Source organism: Halichoerus grypus, chromosome 7 (assembly GCF_964656455.1).
Source record: "Halichoerus grypus chromosome 7, mHalGry1.hap1.1, whole genome shotgun sequence".
NCBI classification, from domain to species: domain Eukaryota; kingdom Metazoa; phylum Chordata; class Mammalia; order Carnivora; family Phocidae; genus Halichoerus; species Halichoerus grypus.
Window position 1 is genome coordinate 153,584,644 of NC_135718.1, and position 19,104 is coordinate 153,603,747.

The following is a 19,104-nucleotide window of genomic DNA, read 5'->3' on the forward strand; positions in this document are numbered from 1 at the left end:
AGGCGCCATTGATAACTTCCTTACCACTCGCAGATGCTCTTGCCGGTCCCTTCTTGGACACCCCCAGTGTGCCAGGCATGCGCCAGGCACGGCAGACGCCCGGCTGAGAAAGCACAATCCTGGCTCTCCCCAAACTCGCAACCGAAGCCACAGAGCTATGGGTTTGTGCATCTACTCGAGGTTTACCAGGAGCCAACGATTCATTACATTTTCTCTTGTCTTCACTTGGGAAAAACTCCAATCCCGTTAAGCCCTGAGCAGAGAGCTCATTCTGTCTAAGTCCCCCAGCGGGGCAGGAAAGAGGACCCTCTGCATTGCTCTCCAATGTCCACCCTATAGGTGGCTCAGCCCCAAGCCCTGGCCATGAGGAGGCCCCCAAAGGAGACCGGGCTGGCCCTCGGTGCGGTGGGGGGAGCTTCCTGCCGGCCGCCCCAGGCCCCTGCCTCAGTTCCCCTTTCGCCCCTCGAGTCTCCCCGCTTCTCTTTCCTTCATTCTTCGCCTCCCACCTCAGCAGTGCCCATTTCCCGCAAGGCCCAGACGCGGCCCTCGCTGCCCCCCCGAGAAGACCATGCACTGCGGCTGCGTGGCCGAGGGCGCCCCCGCCGGCCCGGGCAGGCCCTGGATCTCAGGTGAGCGTCTGCCAGGCAGCCCCCTGCCCAGCTGCAGAGGGGCGGCCGGGGGGAGGGGGCCTCCGAGCAGCCGGGTGGCACTCACACCCCCTCCGCCCAGGCCTGGCCTTCCCGGACTGGGCCTACAAAGCCGAGTCCTCCCCGGGCTCCCGGCAGATCCAGCTGTGGCACTTCATCCTGGAACTGCTGCAGAAGGAAGAGTTCCGCCACGTCATCGCCTGGCAGCAGGGAGAATACGGGGAGTTTGTCATCAAGGATCCCGACGAGGTGGCCCGCCTCTGGGGCCGCAGGAAGTGCAAACCCCAGATGAACTACGACAAGCTGAGCCGGGCCCTCAGGTGAGAACGGCCGCCGCAGGGGAGGGGCCCCGAGGGGTCAGAGTTCAAAGTCGCTGGCACCCCTGCCCCCCAAGGCTTGGGAGAGACGCCCCAGTGTGGCCGATGCCCAGTGGTTCTGCAGAAACAGCTGGGGTTCGCCTCGCTGGCCTGGGGAGGGGCACGGCGGGGCCTCCGGCTTCATCGCTGCCCCCCGGGGCCAACTCAGTCCCCGCCTTTGCAGGTATTACTACAATAAGAGGATCCTGCACAAGACCAAAGGCAAAAGGTTCACGTACAAGTTCAACTTCAGCAGGCTGATCGTCATCAACTACCCTCTGTGGGAGGTGCGGGCACCGCCTTCCCCCCACTTGCTGCTGGGGGCCCCCGCCCTCTTCCGGCCAGCCCTGCTGCCCATGGGCATGCCCAGTGAGGTAGGCGCCACGCCAGGCAGCCCCCGCCCTGCGCCCAGGAGGCCCCCAGCCCTCCCCTCTGCCTCGGGCCGTCAGCTGTCTCGCATTCTACCCCCTGCCTTCTAGTCCCCGAGTGCCCCGGTGCAGGGGTGGCGCCCCGAATCACCCCTGCGTGGCTCACAGTGCAGCATGCACCCGGGGGCGAGGGTGGCTCCTTCCTTGTAGGCGTCAGTCCTTCAGCAGCGGGATGTCATCGGAGGCCCCTGGGCGTGTGGGGGGCAGTGGCCATTGAACAACCGTTCTGAGAATATGTCATTGTGTTAACAACTGGCTGTTGGCACCTGGGGAACGCAGGCCGGCCCAGCCCGTCCCACCCCACCCCTGCTTCTCACCCCCCCCAGCTCCTGCACAGCCTGCTGCTTGCCCAGTGGGCCCCGGCGGAGCACCTGGCTGGACAGCAGACCCCCCGGGGGCTGCCAGAGGCCGCCGAGGACAAGACGCGGAGCGGCAGCGGCGCCCCCCGTGAGTGCCGGGGACTGGGGAGGGCCCGGGGGATCGAGGCAGAGGAGGGCAGGACCGCCAGGCGCAGCGCACGGAGCGCACGCGGGCGGGGGGGTGGCTGGAGACCAGGGATGTTACACACCGTTCGTCCTTCCACGAGCCGAGCACCGGCGACTCCCCAGGTGTGGGGGTTCGGACAGTCGGTGCCTGGCGCCGAGACTCAGGCAAGCACCAGGTGCCCCGGAACGCAGAGGAGGGGCGGGGGTCCCCAGGAGGTCGGCCTGGGCAGGCGGAGTGGGCGCAGAAGGTGCCCAGGCCGAGGGGACAGCGTTGGTACAGCGGGGAGCTGTGAGCAAGGGCAGCAAAGCTGAAGGGCCTGGGGGCTTGCTGCGCTCGCACGAACGGGCACGGCGGGCGCGGGGCGGGGACGGCTGGCAGCCGCAGCAGCTGCTGTGCAGTCACGGAGGGCTCGGGGCCACGCCAACCGGTCGGGCTTTACGCCCTGGGCAGGAGGCGCCCGGGGGGAGAGGCGCGTTGAGATTTTCATCTCAGAAAGATGACTTGGGTTGCAGGTAGAGTTGGGGTTGGAGGAGGCTTGGGACGATCATCCAGGCAGAAGCTGACGGAGCCAGAACCAAGGCGTGGGTACCAGGTGCAGGAGGCCCAACAGAAGAGGGAGGGAGGAGAGCATGGCAAGCAGAGGGAACAGTGTCTGCAAAGGCCCTGGGCAGGAAAGAGGTTCTGGGAAAGGCCGGCGGGGCAGCACTGCAACGCGGGGGAGACCGTGGAAATGTAGGCCGAGGCCGGCTCTCCCGGGGCTGTCAACAGGGAGGTGATTCTCTGCGAGGAAGATCACAGAGACCCCTGAGCAGCCCGAGGCTTTACGCAGAGGTCCCAGACCTACCCCACCTCTGCTGGCAAGTTCATGGGATAAAGACCCTTGGCCTTAGCCCTGCCCCCAGTGTAGGCAGCTGGGGGCCCAGAAGGGCCTGGCTTTGCGCCCTGGAGCGCCGCTGAGGCTGTGGGTGCGGGCAGCCCAGGGCGCGCCGGGACTCGCAGGGCCGCCGGTCTGCCCCCCCGGAGCCAGACAGGGCCTGCACAGCACCCCGCCCCTCCCCCCCCACCCTCCTGGCTCTGGAATGCCTCGGGCACACAGCTTTCTCTTTGGGAAACCATGAGGGGAAACCAGTGTCCCTGGCGAGCCCCAGCTTGGAGTGAGCCCTGTGCCCCTCCCTGCCCTCCGCGGGCACACACACGCCCTGCCTGGCGGAGGTCAGCAGACGGCTAGAGCAGCCCGTCACCGTCACCTCCACTCAGGGCATTGGTACCAGGAGAGGACACTGCCTGTGGGAGGAAGAGTGGCCGGGATGGTTAAAGCAGAGGCGGCAGGTGCGGGGCTGGTGCGGGGAAGCGAGCGAGAAGGGGAGGCACGCTTAGAGCGCACTTCTGCACATGCTACCCGGCCGCCCTCCCAGGGCCGACACCGCCCGTCACACAGCCACGGCCTCGGGAGCCCCGGGACACAGCCTCCTGGGCGGACCAGAGGAGAAGGACGGTGAGCCCGTGACCCGGGGCAGGGTGCACCCTTTCCCTGTGCAGGACCGTGTCCTCTGTTTTCCCCTCCAGAACTACGACTTCAGAAACAGCGCTCCTTTCAGATCTGTCGGTGTGTGAAGTCACTAATGTGCTTTTCCAGTTTTTATTAACTCCAGCCCCACCGATGTGATCACCCTGCTCTCCCGGTTAAATGATGTGGCCTTGCTAAGAAAGGACCGGGACGGATTGGAGTTGGGCCTTTCGAAATAGACAGTGGTGTGAGGTTCTACTGGTCACCCCGAGACCCAGACCAGGGCCGGGCACCCCGTTGCAGGATGCCCACAGAGCAGGAGGGCAGGGGGCATGAGGGCGGATCGGGGAGGGGAGGAGGCTCCAGCAAAGGCAGCTGGACACGGGCGAGGCTGGGCCCCCCGCGCTGGCCTCGCCGCTCCATCTTCGCGGGCAGAGGGGCCTGTGCAGGTGAGGAGAATGGGAAGAAGCCCAGGGCCCCACGCTAGAGCCTCAGCCCTTTGCTACAGGCCAGGTGAAGTGAGGACAGGATTCACGGAGTTTCGGCAAAGAATGTCTTCATCTAAGTCGCTCCACACCCTTGTACTGAGCTCCTAATAAGCGCCAGGCGGGGCTGGGTCCAGGGGAGAACGAAGCAGCTCCTGTCCCCTCAGAGCCGGGGACGCAGCCGTGCGGGAGGTAGCCGCACAAATGTCCCCCTCTAACGGGGCCAAGGCCCCCAGGAGAGGCACAGGGGCCACAAGGGGCGCACCCAGGCTGCCCCCAGGAAATAGACTCAAAGCAAAGAAAACAGGAAGGGGGGAGAGGAAGTTTCCATCAAGAGGAAAAAGAAATGGGAAATGGGTGGAGATGCGGGGCATCCCTCCTGATCCCCTCTCTTTCTCTCTCTCTCCAGGCCTTGGCTCTCTCCCGGTCCCCTTCCAGCTTGGCCCTTGTTGTCTTCTGGGGACCCCCCAAGACAAGCCGCCCAGTCTTGCCTCCTTCACCCCTCCCCTCCTGCCCTCCCTCCCCACCAACTGGACCCGCCTCTCAGGGCCCTTCCTGCCCCATGTCCCCCCGGAGCGGCAGTTCCCAGGGACCTCCAAGCCAGACACCCTGCTCCCAGGGCCCGGGGGGCCCCCCAGTGACCCGCCCCTTTCCAGGGCTCCCCCTGTTGGCTGGGCTGGGGCAGGGGGCTGGCGAGAGGCTCCGGCTCTTGTCCCTGAGGCCCCAGGGGCTGGAAGTAAAGCCCTGTCCCATTGGGGCACAGGGACACCTGGATCCCAGGGAGGTCTTCTCCTCAGAGATTCACAGACCCAAAACTGGGGACAAAAGCCCCGTGTCCCCCCAGCTGGGGAACTTCAAGGCAGTGTGGCCCTTGGATCCTCCTTAGGTGGGGAGAAGATGGGAGGAAGGGGTCCCCCAAACTCCGTCCCTTCTCTTGTCTACTTCCTTTCTGGCTTTGCGCCTTGCCCAGCCTGGAAACGGGTTTAAATTGCAGGAGGCTTTGAAGGGGTGGAGACGGACAAAAGGGGGTAGGGGGCATTGCAGGGGTGGGGAAGACTGAGGTGGGGGCCCCCTCCCTTCCCACCCAATTGTTAATCAGATTAAGGAGACATTCTTAATCTCCACTTTCTTCGAGGGGGCCGAGCACCCCACAGCTGCCCACATTAGGGAGAAAGTGGGCATCTGTGTTGGGGGGGTCAGGAGTCAGTGTGCCCAGAGTGTTGGGCCCAGACCCCTCCTCCAGGCCACGGCCCCAGTCTCTGCCCGGCCCTCCACACACTTCTCCATCAGCCCTGGGAGCTCCTGTCCACAAACACTTCCTTCTGTCTGTCATCCCCCCGAGACCAAGGGCCTGGGGCAGGGAGGGACTGGCCTCCTCAGTTCTGTAATTCTGCCCTGCAGACCGTGAATAAAATGCCCTTGGCACACTGCCCTCTTGGCTGACCACCCCTGCTGTGTCCCCAATCCCGCCGCCCTGACCTGGTGCGGGGCTAAACGCCACCCAAGGTTCTCGTGGGAGGGGGCGCGGGGCAGAGAAAGGAGGCTGCCATCACCGCCCCCCCCCCGCCCCTGCCCAGAGCGAGAGGCTGAAGGAAGCCGTGGCAAGGAGCTGTCCCAGCCACGTGGGAGACCAGCATGTGGAGAGAACCTGAGCGCAGAGCAGGGCCTTCCCAGAGCCACCCTCAGATTCCTGCGTGACCCCTGAGCAGAGTCGAATGGGCTGGGGTGAAGGAGGGCCTTGGCATGGTCCCCTTCTCTGTCCCTGGGGCCTCAGAATGACAAGCGGAGCTGATGGAAGCCTCGGGTGGCTAGGGGAGGGGGACACGGCAGAGAGGGGCTCGTGCTTACTGAGGGCAAAGCCAACAGGACAGAATGTTCCAGGAGCCAAGGGACGTGAACCAGACTGCTCTTCTGTCTCTAGGCTGCCAATGGCAGGTTTAGGACTTGTCTCCACTTCCTTTCTAGGACGCGGAGCAGGGAACTAAGGGGACACAGAGGGTCCTGGTCCCTCATCCAAGGAGTAGGTGTGTGCTTCCCGTGGGGTGGGGGGCGCACTTTGCCTTCTGCTGCCTCCCTGTCCTTTGTGGCAAATGTGTGGGGAAGGAGAAGGAGAGGCCCAGAGTAGCCAGGCTGAGGCCCTCACCCCACAGAGAGGCTGAGACGAGCAGGGAGCCCAGCCCCTGGGCTCGCAGGCTGGATACAGGCCGGGAGCACCATCTCCGCCTCCCTCCTTCCCCCAGATGTCTCCCTCCCGGGAGGTGTCAAGGACTTCGTGGAAACTGCTTCTGGCTAGCTCCCAAAGCCCCAGGCCTATCGCCAGCCCCGTGGGAAGGAGGACCCCCCAGGCCAGGGCGTCCCCTCACCCTGCCCAGTCTGGGAGACAAAGAGCTAGTGTTGTCCCTCCGGCACAGAGAACTGGCTCGCACTGTCAGGGGGCCTGGGTGCTGTTCAGAGAGCCAGCCTCATGGACAGGGCCCCATACTGGGGACCCCATGTGCCCTCTGCCTTACCCGCCCCTTCTGTGACCCCCGCGTTTCAGGCAATGAGCAATGATTGTCAGTCAGTATCTAAAAGTTCCCTTTGGGGGGCGCCTGGGTGGCTCAGTTGGTTAAGCGACTGCCTTCGGCTCAGGTCATGATCCTGGAGTCCCGGGATCGAGTCCCACATCAGGCTCCCTGCTCAGCGGGGAGTCTGCTTCTCCCTCTGACCCTCCCCCCTCTCATGCTCTCTGTTTCTCATTCTCTCTCTCTCAAATAAATAAATAAAATCTTTAAAAGTTCCCTTTGGAGGCGATGAACCGGGACAGGTCAGCTCCAGGAGACATACCCTGCCGGGGGGGTGTGCTCTGCATTTCAGCAAAGCAGACTTTCTCAGCCTTGGCACTACGGCCATCTGGGGCATCATATTCCGTGGTGGGAGCGGTCCAGCGCATTCCAGGATGCTGAGTGCATCCATCCCGGGCCTCCAGACGCCAGCAGCAGCCCCCCACCAGCAGACGCTGTGAACTGTCCCTAGGGGGAGGAAATTGTCCCTGGCTGAGACTCACTCAAGCAGAGGGTGGCCTCAGCAAGCCCAGATGGGCTCCTCAGCACAGAAAGCCACGGGGGTTCCACATCGTGAGAGTGCCCTCTGGTGGCCAGAGCCTCCACCAGTGATGCGCATGCGCCCAGCGGACCGGCCGGGTGGGCACAGTCGGGGCAGGGGGCTAGGTTTGAGGGGAAGGGGTGACAGGCACCCTGGGGTCTTCTCAGGTTAGGAAGGGAGTTTCAGGATAAAAACACTTTATGAACCCATCCCATTTCAAACCCCCTTTGCAAATCATGGATGAGGCACCAAAGGGTCCGCAGGTCTCATGGGACCACAGAAGGCCGGTTACCAGCTCCTCCGGGACAATCGGGTGCAGCCATCGACCCCAGACATCACACCCTCTGGCTGCCTGTGACCGTCGGCCTCACCTGGGAGAACACAGAGCGGATACTCAGCCTTCTTCCACGAGCAGTGGGAACCAGGACAAGACTCGCAAAGTCAGCGCACCAACCACCCCTGCTCCTGGAGCTGTCACACCAAAGACAGGGACACTCGTGGGTTCAAGCAGAGTTCGAGGAAGTCACCTACCCGGGCTTCACGAACTTTAGACTCCACTGGGAGCCAGAGGGACCGTGGTGACCATGCCCACAGAGAGGAAGAGGCTTGTCCAAGGTCACAGGTAAAAGAGAAGCTCCCCAGCCATCGGGGAGAGCTCTTCCCACCGCACCGCAATCACATGGATTGAGAGCTTAAGAGGCCCCCAGATTCCTTGGAAATAAGAGCATATTACAGATCGAGAGGGAAGGTTTCCGTTATTCCTGCGTGATTTTTAGTTTGACCGCAGTAGCAACCATTTCGCTGTCTGTGCATCTGGGCGCCGGATTACGTCGGCGTGTGCTCACTCTGCCTGCCTGAGGTGAAGGACAGCGTGTCCCCCACGGAGAAGCCAGGTTCTCAGGGTGGCCCAGCACACGCTCCTTACAGGGAAGGTGCTTGTCACTAGAGCCCTGGCACACGTGTGCAGGAGGCCTTGGGATTTAAAAACAAAAGCAAATAGCTTGCTGCCCTGAATTGTTGGTGGCAGTGAGGGTAATCCCTACCCTCTCCCTTCTTTGCGCCCAAATGAGGACCCTGCCCAAGAGGGGAGAAGAAAATTCCAGTACCACGTATGTGTTATACACACACACACACATAATAATAGTAATTCAACTTCTTAAACGCCTACTATGTGCTGCCAGGCCCTGAGGCTCAAGTGACCGCCCTTCAGGTGTTTGTGAGGTGTCCGAGCCGCGGACGCCAGCGCCCGGCCGGGAAGGTGGGCCCGGGGAGGGACGCGGGGCTCTGAGTGCGTACGGGGTGCTGGAGCGGCACGCTTTCTTCATAACATCCAACACCGAATTTAAAGACGCATTTCGTTTAGTGACCAACCTACTTTAAAATACCTGAAAGTAAATCTTAAGAAGGCATTTCTAATCCCCAAACACAAACAGCCAGGCAATATGTGCCCAATGTTATCAAAGTTATCAAAACACACACAGTTCCGTGACCACTTTTCTCATTGAGTGTTACTTCGAGAACGCTTCGCCGACCATGGAGAGTCGACGTTGGCCCTCTTACCGTGTTGGAATGTTCGGTCAGGCCGACGGAGCATACACTTGACCATCAGCCTCTCGCTGGCCTTCTGGGCTGTTTCTGGTTATTTGCTTTGTAAATACAGTGGTTTCCAAACCTTTGTCCTAAGTTATAATCTGTTTTTCTTTTTTTTTAAATTAATTCCTTGAGATACATCCTCAAGAATGAAATAACTGGCTCAAAAATCACATTTTATTTATTTATTTTTAAGATTTTATTTATTTGACAGAGAGAGAGAGAGCACAAGCAGGGGGAGCGGCAGGCAGAGGCAGAGGGAGAAGTACGCTCCCTGCTGAGCAGGGAGCCCAATGCGGGGCTCGCCTCCCAGGACCCTGGGATCATGACCTGAGCCGAAGGCAGATGCTTAACCAACTGAGCCCCCCAAGCGCCCCCCAAATCACATTTTAATGGCTGTAGATACATATTGCCCAGCTGTCCTCAGAAAGGATTCTAATATTGTAAAAAGCCACATCTACGCACTACTCACCGTGAACCAGCTACGTCGTTAAGTGCTTCACATCCATCAGCTTGTCTGACGCCTACCACAGCGGTAGGGGGGAGGCATTACTATCATCCCACGTTACAGATGGGGACTTTGGGCACAGAGAGGCAAACCACCTGCTCAGGGCCACGTTCCTGCCCAGCGGCCGAGCCGGGGTGCAGACCGGCAGCCGGCTCCGAGGCCAGCGGTCCTCCCGGAGTCTCAGCGGTCCAGCTTTGCCCCGCCTGCCTCCGCTTCTCTTAATGAGAGAGAACTGCTCCATCTCTCCCCTCTTCCCCAGTCTGTCCTCGGTAAACAGTGAGGGCCACTGAACATCATTATGCTTGCTTGCTAGTTCTAATCTGCACTCTCCTGCTTTATGACCGGGAACAAGGACCACCTCACTCATACAATATTTAAAAGGTATCTTGGGGGCGCCTGGCTGGCTCAGTCGGTGGAGCGTGCGACTCTTGATCTCAGGATTGTAAGTTCGAGCCCCATGCTGGGCACAGAGATTGCTTAAATAATTTTTTTAAAAAACTTTAAAAAAATAAAAAGAAATAAAAGATACTTTAAATTCATATATGGTCAAGTAAGGACAGAGAGAGGAAATAGAAATGTGTAAAGAAAGAGAAAGCAGGGACGCCTGCGTTACTCAGTCCGTTAAGCGTCTGCCTTCAACTCAGGTCATGATCCCAGGGTCCTTGGATCGAGTCCCGAAAAGGGCTCCCTGCTCAGCGGGAAGTCTGCTCCCCCTTCTTGTGCTCTCTTTCTCTGACAAATACATAGATAAAACCTGAAAGAAAGAAAGAAAGAAAGAAAGAAAGAAAGAAAGAAAGAAAGAAAGAAAAAGAAAAAGAAAGAAAGAAAGTAGGGGCGCCTGGGTGGCTCAGTCAGTTAAGCATCCAACGCTTGATCTCAGCTCAGGTCTTAATCTCAGGGTCATGAGTTCAAGCCTCACAATGGGCTCTGCGCTGGGTGTGGAGCCGGCTTAAAAAAGAGAGAAAGACAGAAAGCAAAAAAGAGAGCTCTTCAGAAGGCTTTGAGGAAAAGGGGTAGAATGCATTCCAGGCTAGGCATCACTTACCTCATTTACTGTTAAAAAGGTAAATAATTTCTATAAGACACGCCCCCCCACTTGGGCTGAGAGCTGGTATTTCCATTCAAAATGTGAATACTATAGCTAATCGATACTCTTTGTACCCCTTTCGTTGCTCCATCCTTCAGCTCTGGCTTAGACCAGTCAGGCAGCCCCAGCCTCCTGGTCCCTGGAGGGCTCAGCCCAGGAAGCTGGAGGACAGATCTCAGTGGCTGAGACCCGGCCTTGGGCAGAGGTTTTCCTCCAATGAATGGATGAGATCCAAGCAGCACGGTCACCACAGACCACCGCCAGGCACTTAGAGATGGAGCCGGGGACGCCATCGGCCAGGCCCATGGGTTTCCAGTTGAGGTTTCCAGGTCCCCAAGCAGCAAGTGTCCTGAATCGGGAGGAACGGCGAAGCCATGCGTCAGGCCCTGTGCCATCGATCCTGTCCCACTTATGTGTCCTGCTGCCCAGCCTGGGGCTGATGGAGAAACTCTCCCCGCCCCGCCCCCCAGGACCTGGTGCTGCCACAGAACCCCCAGCCGCCCCACCTCATCGGACTCCCAGGCTGGCCAGCAGCTCTGCCTAAATCCTCCCTCTCTCTCCTACCTCACCCCTTCCTCCTGGTGGTCCGCCCCACTCCCCAGCAGGGCTCCCCTCCCTGCTGGGTCTCTCCTCCAGTCCTGGGGGGTGGTGTCTCCCAGCGACGCAGCCCTCCCCACCCCCACCAGATGAGGAAGGTCGGGCAGGGGCCCCCTCTCCTGCCAAGTCCACCTAAGTGCCCGGGGTGGCACCTGAGAAGCGCGGGGTTGAGGAGTCCAAGGCGGCTCAGGGGACTCAGAAGGGGGCGGTGCCGTGTTTGTCCGTGACTTCCGCATCGCTGGATCCAGTGGCCACACTTTGGTCCTTATCTTGTCCAGCCTCTCCCGGCTTGCACCACTGGTGATGACCTTTGTTCCCACCGCTCCAGGTCTCCCACCCCCAAGATGTTCCATTTCAAACTCCGTTCCGGGGTCCACTCCGCACCCCCACCCCCAGGGGTCTCCAGGGCACTGGCCACAGCTCTGCTCACCCTGCACCTGCTTCCCAGGCCGCCTCAGGTCGGTCCTCTCTGGTCGCCGCGAACACTGCCTACGAGCCGACCCTGCCCACGTCCACACAGCCAGCCCTCACCCCCGCGCTGAGCTGCAGGCTCCTCGGTCCGGCCGCCCAGGGGGCATCGCTGCCACGCCCACGCCCATGCGCACCTCCAAGGCGTCCTGCCCCAGGACAGGGTCAAACAGGGTGTCTCCGAGCTGACCCCCAGACTGGGCCTGGCCTGGGCAGCATGGACGCACACTCAGCTGCTGGACGAAACTCCAGGCTCCGTGCTGCAGCCCCCCCGCCCCCGCCACCCCTCGCTCCCCTTTCCTTTCTGTTTCTTGCTTTAGTTAACGACACCACAAAATATCCACTTCGACCCAAGGAGAAACTCGGGGGTCAGGCCCTCACCTCTTACACCCCATCAGTCACCAATTGTACCAGTTTCACCTCCTAAACATTTCCCGAATCTATGCTCTTCTGCACAACCCTCCATTGACCTCGCAGGCCCTCACCAGCCTGCAGAGAGACCACCCTTCATATTCCATACGTTTCTGCTTAAAACGCCGATCTGATCATGTGACTGTAAGCCCTTCGGTGGCTCCCCTGAAAGGAAAAAAAGTCCTCTGTGCCCCCAGTGAGGGTAATTTATTTGTACAATAGTGTCATTTAAAGAGATAGAGACATAAACCTAGGTGTAAATATATACTTACTGCACATCACGCTATAACAGCAATGGCAAGCTACCACATAGAAACTAAATTCTCAAGCCAATAAATTTTTGAATAATAACATTGTTTCATTGCAACAGATGGTATTTGCTGAAACCGATTGCTGAACAAAGTGCCACCGCAAAGTGGATCCCTCCCGCGCCGAGCCTGCGGTGTTTGGCAGGTGTGTGATGACTCGCCTCTCCCACCCCCACTCCGGGTTAGAACTGCGGCTAACACCCTGTTCACGCACACCAGGGCCTGAGTCCTCCTCTGCTCTCCGTTCAGGGCTGAGCCCACTAAAGCAGCTTTCCTCGGTGCCGGCTCATCACCAACACAAAGGCAAATGTAGGCACTGAAATCTTTTGGCAACGCGGAGGTTATAACCCAAAACCTGATTAGCTCATCCGTGTGTTCTAATACCCTTAAAAGTAAGACACAAAAGTTAGCCTTTCCGCAGAAGATTTGTGGACGTTGGGTTGAAACCTACAGAACCAAGTCCAAGCTCCAGAAAACATGAGAGCCAGGAGCTCCCCACTGCACCCCCACACAAACGCCCAGAGACACTTTTGCAACCACGTCCCACCCCTCACTGGACATCCCAGTGACCCAAACTGTTTGTGTCCCTGGGCTTTGGGTTCATCCTCATCCCCCTGATGGAAAGGCCCTGTCTTGCCCACCTCCTAAGCTAACTCCTCCGCATCCTTTGAAATTTTGCTCAGAAGCTCATCCTGACCCCAGAGGCGGGGTCAAACAGGGTGTCTCCGAGCTGGCCCCCAGGCTGGGCCTGGCCTCGGCAGCACGGACGTACACTCAGCTGCTGGACAAAACTCCAGGCTCCGTACTGCAGTGGACAGGAACCCTCACCGTGGCTGAGCTGCCCGACGTGCTGATGATCGTGGTGACCTTGGACATGTCACTTCATGACCTTGAGCCTCAGCTGCCCCATCTCCGACACAGGAACCATACAGATAAACTGGCACAGGTGAGGGGCACCTGGGTGGCTTAGTCGGTGAAGCATCTGCCTTTGGCTCAGGTCGTGATCCCGGGGTCCTGGGATCGAGTCCCACATCGGGCTCCCTGCTTAGTGGGGAGTCTGCTTCTCCCTCTCCCTCCTGCCTCCTCCCCCTGCTTGTGCTTGCTCCCTCTCTCTCTTTCAAATAAATAAACAAAATCTTAAAAAAAAAAAAACTGGCACAGGTGAAAAATTCAAGGAAACATGATATACAGCATGATTTTGAAGTAGAATGTTACGGCATATCCATATGATGGAACACCACGCACAGACAGAAAGGAAGCTCTCTGTGTACTGATGTGGAAATACTTCTGAGACTTGTCTTAAGAGAAGGAAGTAGGGACATAGCAGTGTGTGTGAGATGTTACCGTTTGTCTAGAAAGGGGGGATACATATTCATATTTACTTGCTTATGCATTAAAATGTCTGGAAAGATAAACAAGAACTAAACACAGGTTACATTAGGAAAAAGGAAATGGGCACACAGCACAGATGTGAGAGTGGATTTTTTACTGCACGTATATGTTATATCTATGATTTTTAAACTGCAGTATTGTATCACTTACAAAGAAAGTAAATGAATTTGGGGCACCTGGGTGGCTCAGTTGCTTAAGCGACTGCCTTTGGCTCAGGTCATGATCCTGGAGTCCGGGGATCGAGTCCCACATCAGGCTCCCTGCTCAGCAGGGAATCTGCTTCTCCCTCTGACCCTCCCCGCTCTCATGCTCTCTCTCTCTCATTCTCTGTCTCTCAAATAAATAAATAAAATCTTAAAAAAAAAAAAGAAAGTAAATGAATTTAAGAGTAAATGATAATATTAGTGCCCTAACGACATCCCCGGATCGAGTAGGAAAACCAAATAAAAACTGTAAAGGCACGTGCCGTTGTGGTCAGGTGTGAAGCAACAACAACGATTTTGTGGTGAGGCCACTCTCCTGCAGAGCCGCTAACAATGATAAGGACAGATGTCACGTGCCTGGCCCTCGCCGGGGAGGACCAAGCCCACACCCACTTTACGGAAGTGGGGAGTCTGGAAGAAGGGAACGGACAGCTGGACTCATGATCTCATGCCTGCTCACCGAGGGGCGGGTCCCCCGTGAAACCCTCCGCCCTCCCTGCCCACGGCCCAGTCCCACCCCAACCTTCTCTCGGGCCCCCACGCCACCGGGCTCTTCCGCAGATGGTCTCGAACATCTACCATCAACCCACAGCACTTTCTCGTTAGCCTGGTCCGCACCCCGGGTCTCATGACCTTCCCCAGTTCATAGGGACTTGCTCACAGAAGCCTCAGGGCTGCCAAGCCCAGATAGCAGCCTCATGGCAGGTCCCCGCACAGATCCCGGGTGCTGGTTCCCGAGACCCGGAGTGAGCCCAGCTGACAGGGTGAGTCATTTCTGATGACCTTCTTGCTTCTTCTCCCTCTTGCTTCAAAGAAACCAGGACGGTGGGGGGCGAGGGTGGGGGGAGCACCTGGCTGGCTCAGTCAGGAAAGCATGCAACTCTTAATCTTGGGGTCCTGAGTTCAAGCCCCATGTTGAATGCAGAGATTACTTAAATAAATAAAACTTGAAGAAAAAAAACCCAGAACTGGAAGGGAAGAATGCCGACATTTGCTTTTGGAGAGCAGCCAGGTACCATGTGAATTATACCCCAGTAATAGCCACACACAGTGATCTCCTGTGAAATCCCACCCTGAGCCTTACTCAGTTCAAGGTGGGGCTGAAAAGACCCTAATGATTAAACACACAGACTTGGGTCATGTTCATTCGTTCAACAGATATTTACTTAGTGCCCACTAAGTGCCAGGTGCTGGGCCAGATAACGGTATGCTGGTGAACCAGCTCTCCAAAAACAAAAATAAAAACGCCCAGTTTGTTGTTGGTGGTGGTGGTGTTTTTTTTTGAGTAGGCTCCATACCCAATGTGGGGCTTGAACTCACGACCCTGAAATCAAGAGTTGCACGCTCTACCAACCGAGCCAGCCAGATGTCCCCCCAGAATGCCCTGATTTAAAGCATGTGTCGATTACCACGGTGTAACCCCTCGCAGCGTGGTCTTTATCAGCCGCATGACGTCCCTAAATGTGGAACCGGGAAGAGACAGGTACAACTGGTTCTCTCAAGCCGGGACAAGCCCGCTCCGCACAAGCTCCAGAACAGGATCGGACAACGAGCCCAACACACAGACTCCACATTCAGGAGCATTCAGGAGAATAACGAACATTGGCTGAGTGTTTACCATATGCCAGATAATGTTCTAACAACTCCATCATTATAAACCATTAAGTTATCACCAAAGGCCCTAGGAGGTAAGTTTTCTCATCTGATAACAAGAGACTGCACACATTATCTTGGAGTGTGACAAGAACAGTGAAGCCAACAACGGTACCGTAATCAGTCATCAACAGTGGGGCAGGTGCGGGGTCTGATGACCAGGGCAGCATCTCTGCCCGCCTGGACAAGTTAGTCAATAAACACACTCTGTTCACCCATCCCACTGGGGAAGCCACTGAAATCTTGGGATTTCTGATGAAAGCTAGAATTACTCTAGTACGAGTATTTTCAGTTGTTGGCAAGTATTTGTATTTACCGCCTGGAGGCCTTCATTCTGCTGTTTTCTGGTTTCCGTCGTTGATATTGAGAAGTCATCTATCAGTATAAATGTTACCACTTTTACTTTTTTTAAGATTTTATTTATTTATTTATTTATTTATTTATTTATTTTTAGAGAGAGAGAGCGCTGGGGGTGGGGCAGAGGGAGAGGGAGGGAGAGAATCTCAAACAGACTCCCTGCTGAGCACAGAGCCCAACATGGGGCTCGAGCTCTTGACCCTGAGATCATGGACCTGAGCCGAAAGCAAGAGCCGGACGTTTAACCAACTGAGCCACCCAGGCGCCCCTAAATGTTGCCACTTTTAAAGACATCAGTTTTATTCTCTAATCCCTTGAAAACATCTTCCTCTGTAAAATCTCAATATGTATCTCTAAAATATAAGGAATAACTATTTGTAACATAACCATAGTGCTGTTATCATATCAATAGTATTAACAATATATCACTTTTATCAACAATTCCTAATATACAGTGTTCAAATTTCTAATTGACTTACAAATGCCATATGCTCTTTAAAGTTTTAGCAATTTGTTTGTTTGAATCAGTATCCATAAGGCCCACATATTATGATTGCATGATATGTTTTTTAAAATCTCTTAATTTGGGGTGCGTGGGTGGCTCCGTTAGTTAAATGTCCCACTCTTGGTTTCAGCTCAGGTCATGATCTCAGGGTCCTGGGATCAAGCCACACGTCAGGCTCCTCACTCAGCTCGGAGTCTGCTTGGGATTCTCTCTGTCCCTCTGCCCCTCCCCCTGCTCGTGCTCTCTCTCTCAAATAAATAAATAAAAATCTTAAAAAAAAAAAAAATACACACACACACATATTCTTCAATATCTTTCATCAGTTCTGTAGTTTTCCTCAAATAGATTTTGTATACATTTTATAGATTTATACCTTAGTACTTCATTTTGGGGAGTGCTAATGTAAATGGTAATGTGTTTTTAATTTCAGATTTCACTTGTTCATTGCCAGTATATGAAAAAGCAATTGGCTTTTGTATATTAAGCTTATCTTCAGCAACGTTTCTATAATCCCTTATTAGTTACAGGAATTTTTTTTAAGTAGGCTCCATGCCCAGTGGGAAGCCCAAGTAGGACTCGAACTCACAACCCTGAGATCACGACCTGAGCCAAAATCAAGAGTCAGATGCTTAACCGACTGGGCCACCCAGGCACCCCCACAGTAACTGATTTTTTGAATGTTGAAGCAGACTAGCATACCTGGTATAATTCCCACCTGGTTGTGGTGTATAGTACTTTTTACACATTGTTGAATTTGATTTGCTAATATCTTGTTGAGGATGTTTGTATTTATGTTTATGAAAAACATTGGTCTATAGTATTCTCATTATATGTTTGTCTGACTGTGTGTGAGGGTAAGAGTGGCCTCATAGAATGACTTACAAAGTATTTCCTCTGCTTCTCCCTTCTGGAAGAGATTAAAGAGAATTGGTATAATTTTTTTTCATAAATGTTTGGTAGAATTCACCAGTGAACAAATCTGTGCATGGTGCTTTCTGTTTTGAAAGGTTATTAATTATTAGTTCAATTTTTTGAAAAAGATATGGCCTATTCAGATTGTTTACTTCTTCTTGTGTGAGTTTTGGCAAATTATGCCTTTCAACGAGTTTGTCCATTTGATCTAGGTTATCAAATATGTGGGCACAGAACTGGTCATAAAATTCCTTTATTATCCCTTTTTTAAAGATTTTATTTATTTATTTGAGAGGGAGAGAGAGCACGAGCAGGGGGGAGGGGCAGAAGGAGAGGGACAAGCAGACACCCTGCTGAGCAAGGAGCCTGATGCATGATGCACGTGGGGACCCTGAGATCATGACCTGAGCTGAAGTCAGAGCTTAACAGACTGAGCCACACAAGCGCCTTTCTTATCTTTTTAATGTCCATGAGTTCTGTAGTGATGCCCCTCTTTCATTTCCAGTATTAGTAACTTGTGTCATCTTGCTTTTCTTCTTAGTTAGCCTGGCTAAAGACTTATCGATTTTATTGATCATTTCAAAGAATGAGACTTTGGGTTTGTTTATTTTCTCTACTGATTTCCTATTTTCTTTTTTTTTTCAAGATTTTATTTATTTATTTGAGAGAGAGCACAAGCAGGAGGAGTGGCAGAGGGAGAGGGAGAAGCGGGCTCCCTGCTGAGCAGGGAGCCCAAGGCAGGGCTTGATCCCAGGACCCAGGTATCATGACCTGAGCCAATGGCAGACGCTTAACCAACTAAGCCACCCAGGCACCCCTGATTTCCTATTTTCAATTTCATTATTTCTGCTCTAATTTTTATTATTTTTCTTTTGCTTACTTTGGATTTAATTTGCTCTTCTTTTTCTAGTTTCCTAAGGTGGAAACTTAGATCATTGATTTTAGATCTTTCTTCTTTTCTAAAAAAAAGATGTATTCTATGCTATAAATTTCTCTTTAAGCACCGTTTTTGCTGCAGTCCACAAATTTTGATGAATTGCATCTTTATTTAATTCAGAATATTTTATTTATTTTTTTTATTTATTTGACAGAGAGAGACAGAGCGAGAGAGGGAACACAGCAGGGGGAGTGGGAGAGGGAGAAGCAGGCTTCCTGCCGAGCAGGGACCCGACGCGGGGCTTGATCCCAGGGTCCCAGGATCATGACCTGAGCCGAAGGCAGACGCTTAATGACTGAGCCACCTAGGCACCCCTAATTCAGAATATTTTAAATCTCTTCTTCTTTGATCTGTTATTTAGAAGCATACTGTTAAACTTCCAAGTATTGGGGGATTTTCTGGCTACCTTTCAATTATTGATTTCTAATTTAACTTTACTGGGGTCTAAGAGCAAACATTGTATGATTTCTGTCCTTTAAAAACCTCCTAAAGTGTGTCTTATGGCCCAGAATGTGGTCTACCTTGGTGAATGTCTCATATGAGCTTGAGAAGAATATGTAATCTGTTGTTGTTGGGTGAAGTAGTCCGTAGATGTCTATTATATCCAGTTGATTGATGGTGCTGTTGAGTTCAGCTATGTCCTTACTGATTTTCTGCCTGCTAGATCTGTCCATTTGTGACAGAGGAGTGTAAAGTCTTCAACTATAATAGTGAATTAATATATTTCTCTTTGCAGTTCTATCAGTTTTTGCCTTACATAAGGCACTATGTTGTTAGATGCATACATATGAGGATTGTTATGGCTTCTTGGAATATTGACTCCTTTATCATTACATAATGCCCCTCTTGATCTCTGACAACTTTCCTTGCTCTGAAGTCTACTTTGTCTGAAGTTAATATAGCTTCTCTTATTTTCTTTTGATTAGTGTTAGCATGGCATATCTTGCCCCATCTTCCTTTTTTTTAAATAAAAAGATTGAACTTGTAGTTAAAAACTGTCCCACAAAGAAAATTCCAGGTCCAAATGACATCATTGGGGTATTCTATAAAACATTTAAAGAAGAAATAATGCCAATTCCACACAAACTCTTTCAGAAAATTGAAGAGGAGGAAATTCTTCCCAACTCATTCTATAAAGCCAACATTACTCCAAACCAGACGGGACATTATAAGAAAAGAAAGT

General features: G+C 54.2%; 1 protein-coding gene and 1 long non-coding RNA gene across 2 annotated transcripts; both read left to right on the plus strand.

Moving 5' to 3' along the window:
• Nucleotides 1-250: 250 nt before the first annotated feature.
• Nucleotides 251-4,921, plus strand: ETV3L (ETS variant transcription factor 3 like). The gene is given in 6 exon segments (XM_036118295.2): nucleotides 251-629; nucleotides 730-967; nucleotides 1,188-1,377; nucleotides 1,758-1,878; nucleotides 4,319-4,548; nucleotides 4,550-4,921. Coding segments are annotated over 6 exon segments (1,086 nt in total). The 5' UTR covers nucleotides 251-568; the 3' UTR covers nucleotides 4,796-4,921.
• A 9,102-nt stretch (nucleotides 4,922-14,023) lies between these two features.
• Nucleotides 14,024-15,433, plus strand: LOC118552067 (uncharacterized). The gene is made up of 2 exons (XR_004925346.2): nucleotides 14,024-14,321; nucleotides 14,987-15,433. It is a non-coding gene; the product is annotated as an uncharacterized LOC118552067 (long non-coding RNA).
• The last annotated feature ends 3,671 nt before the right edge of the window (nucleotides 15,434-19,104 follow it).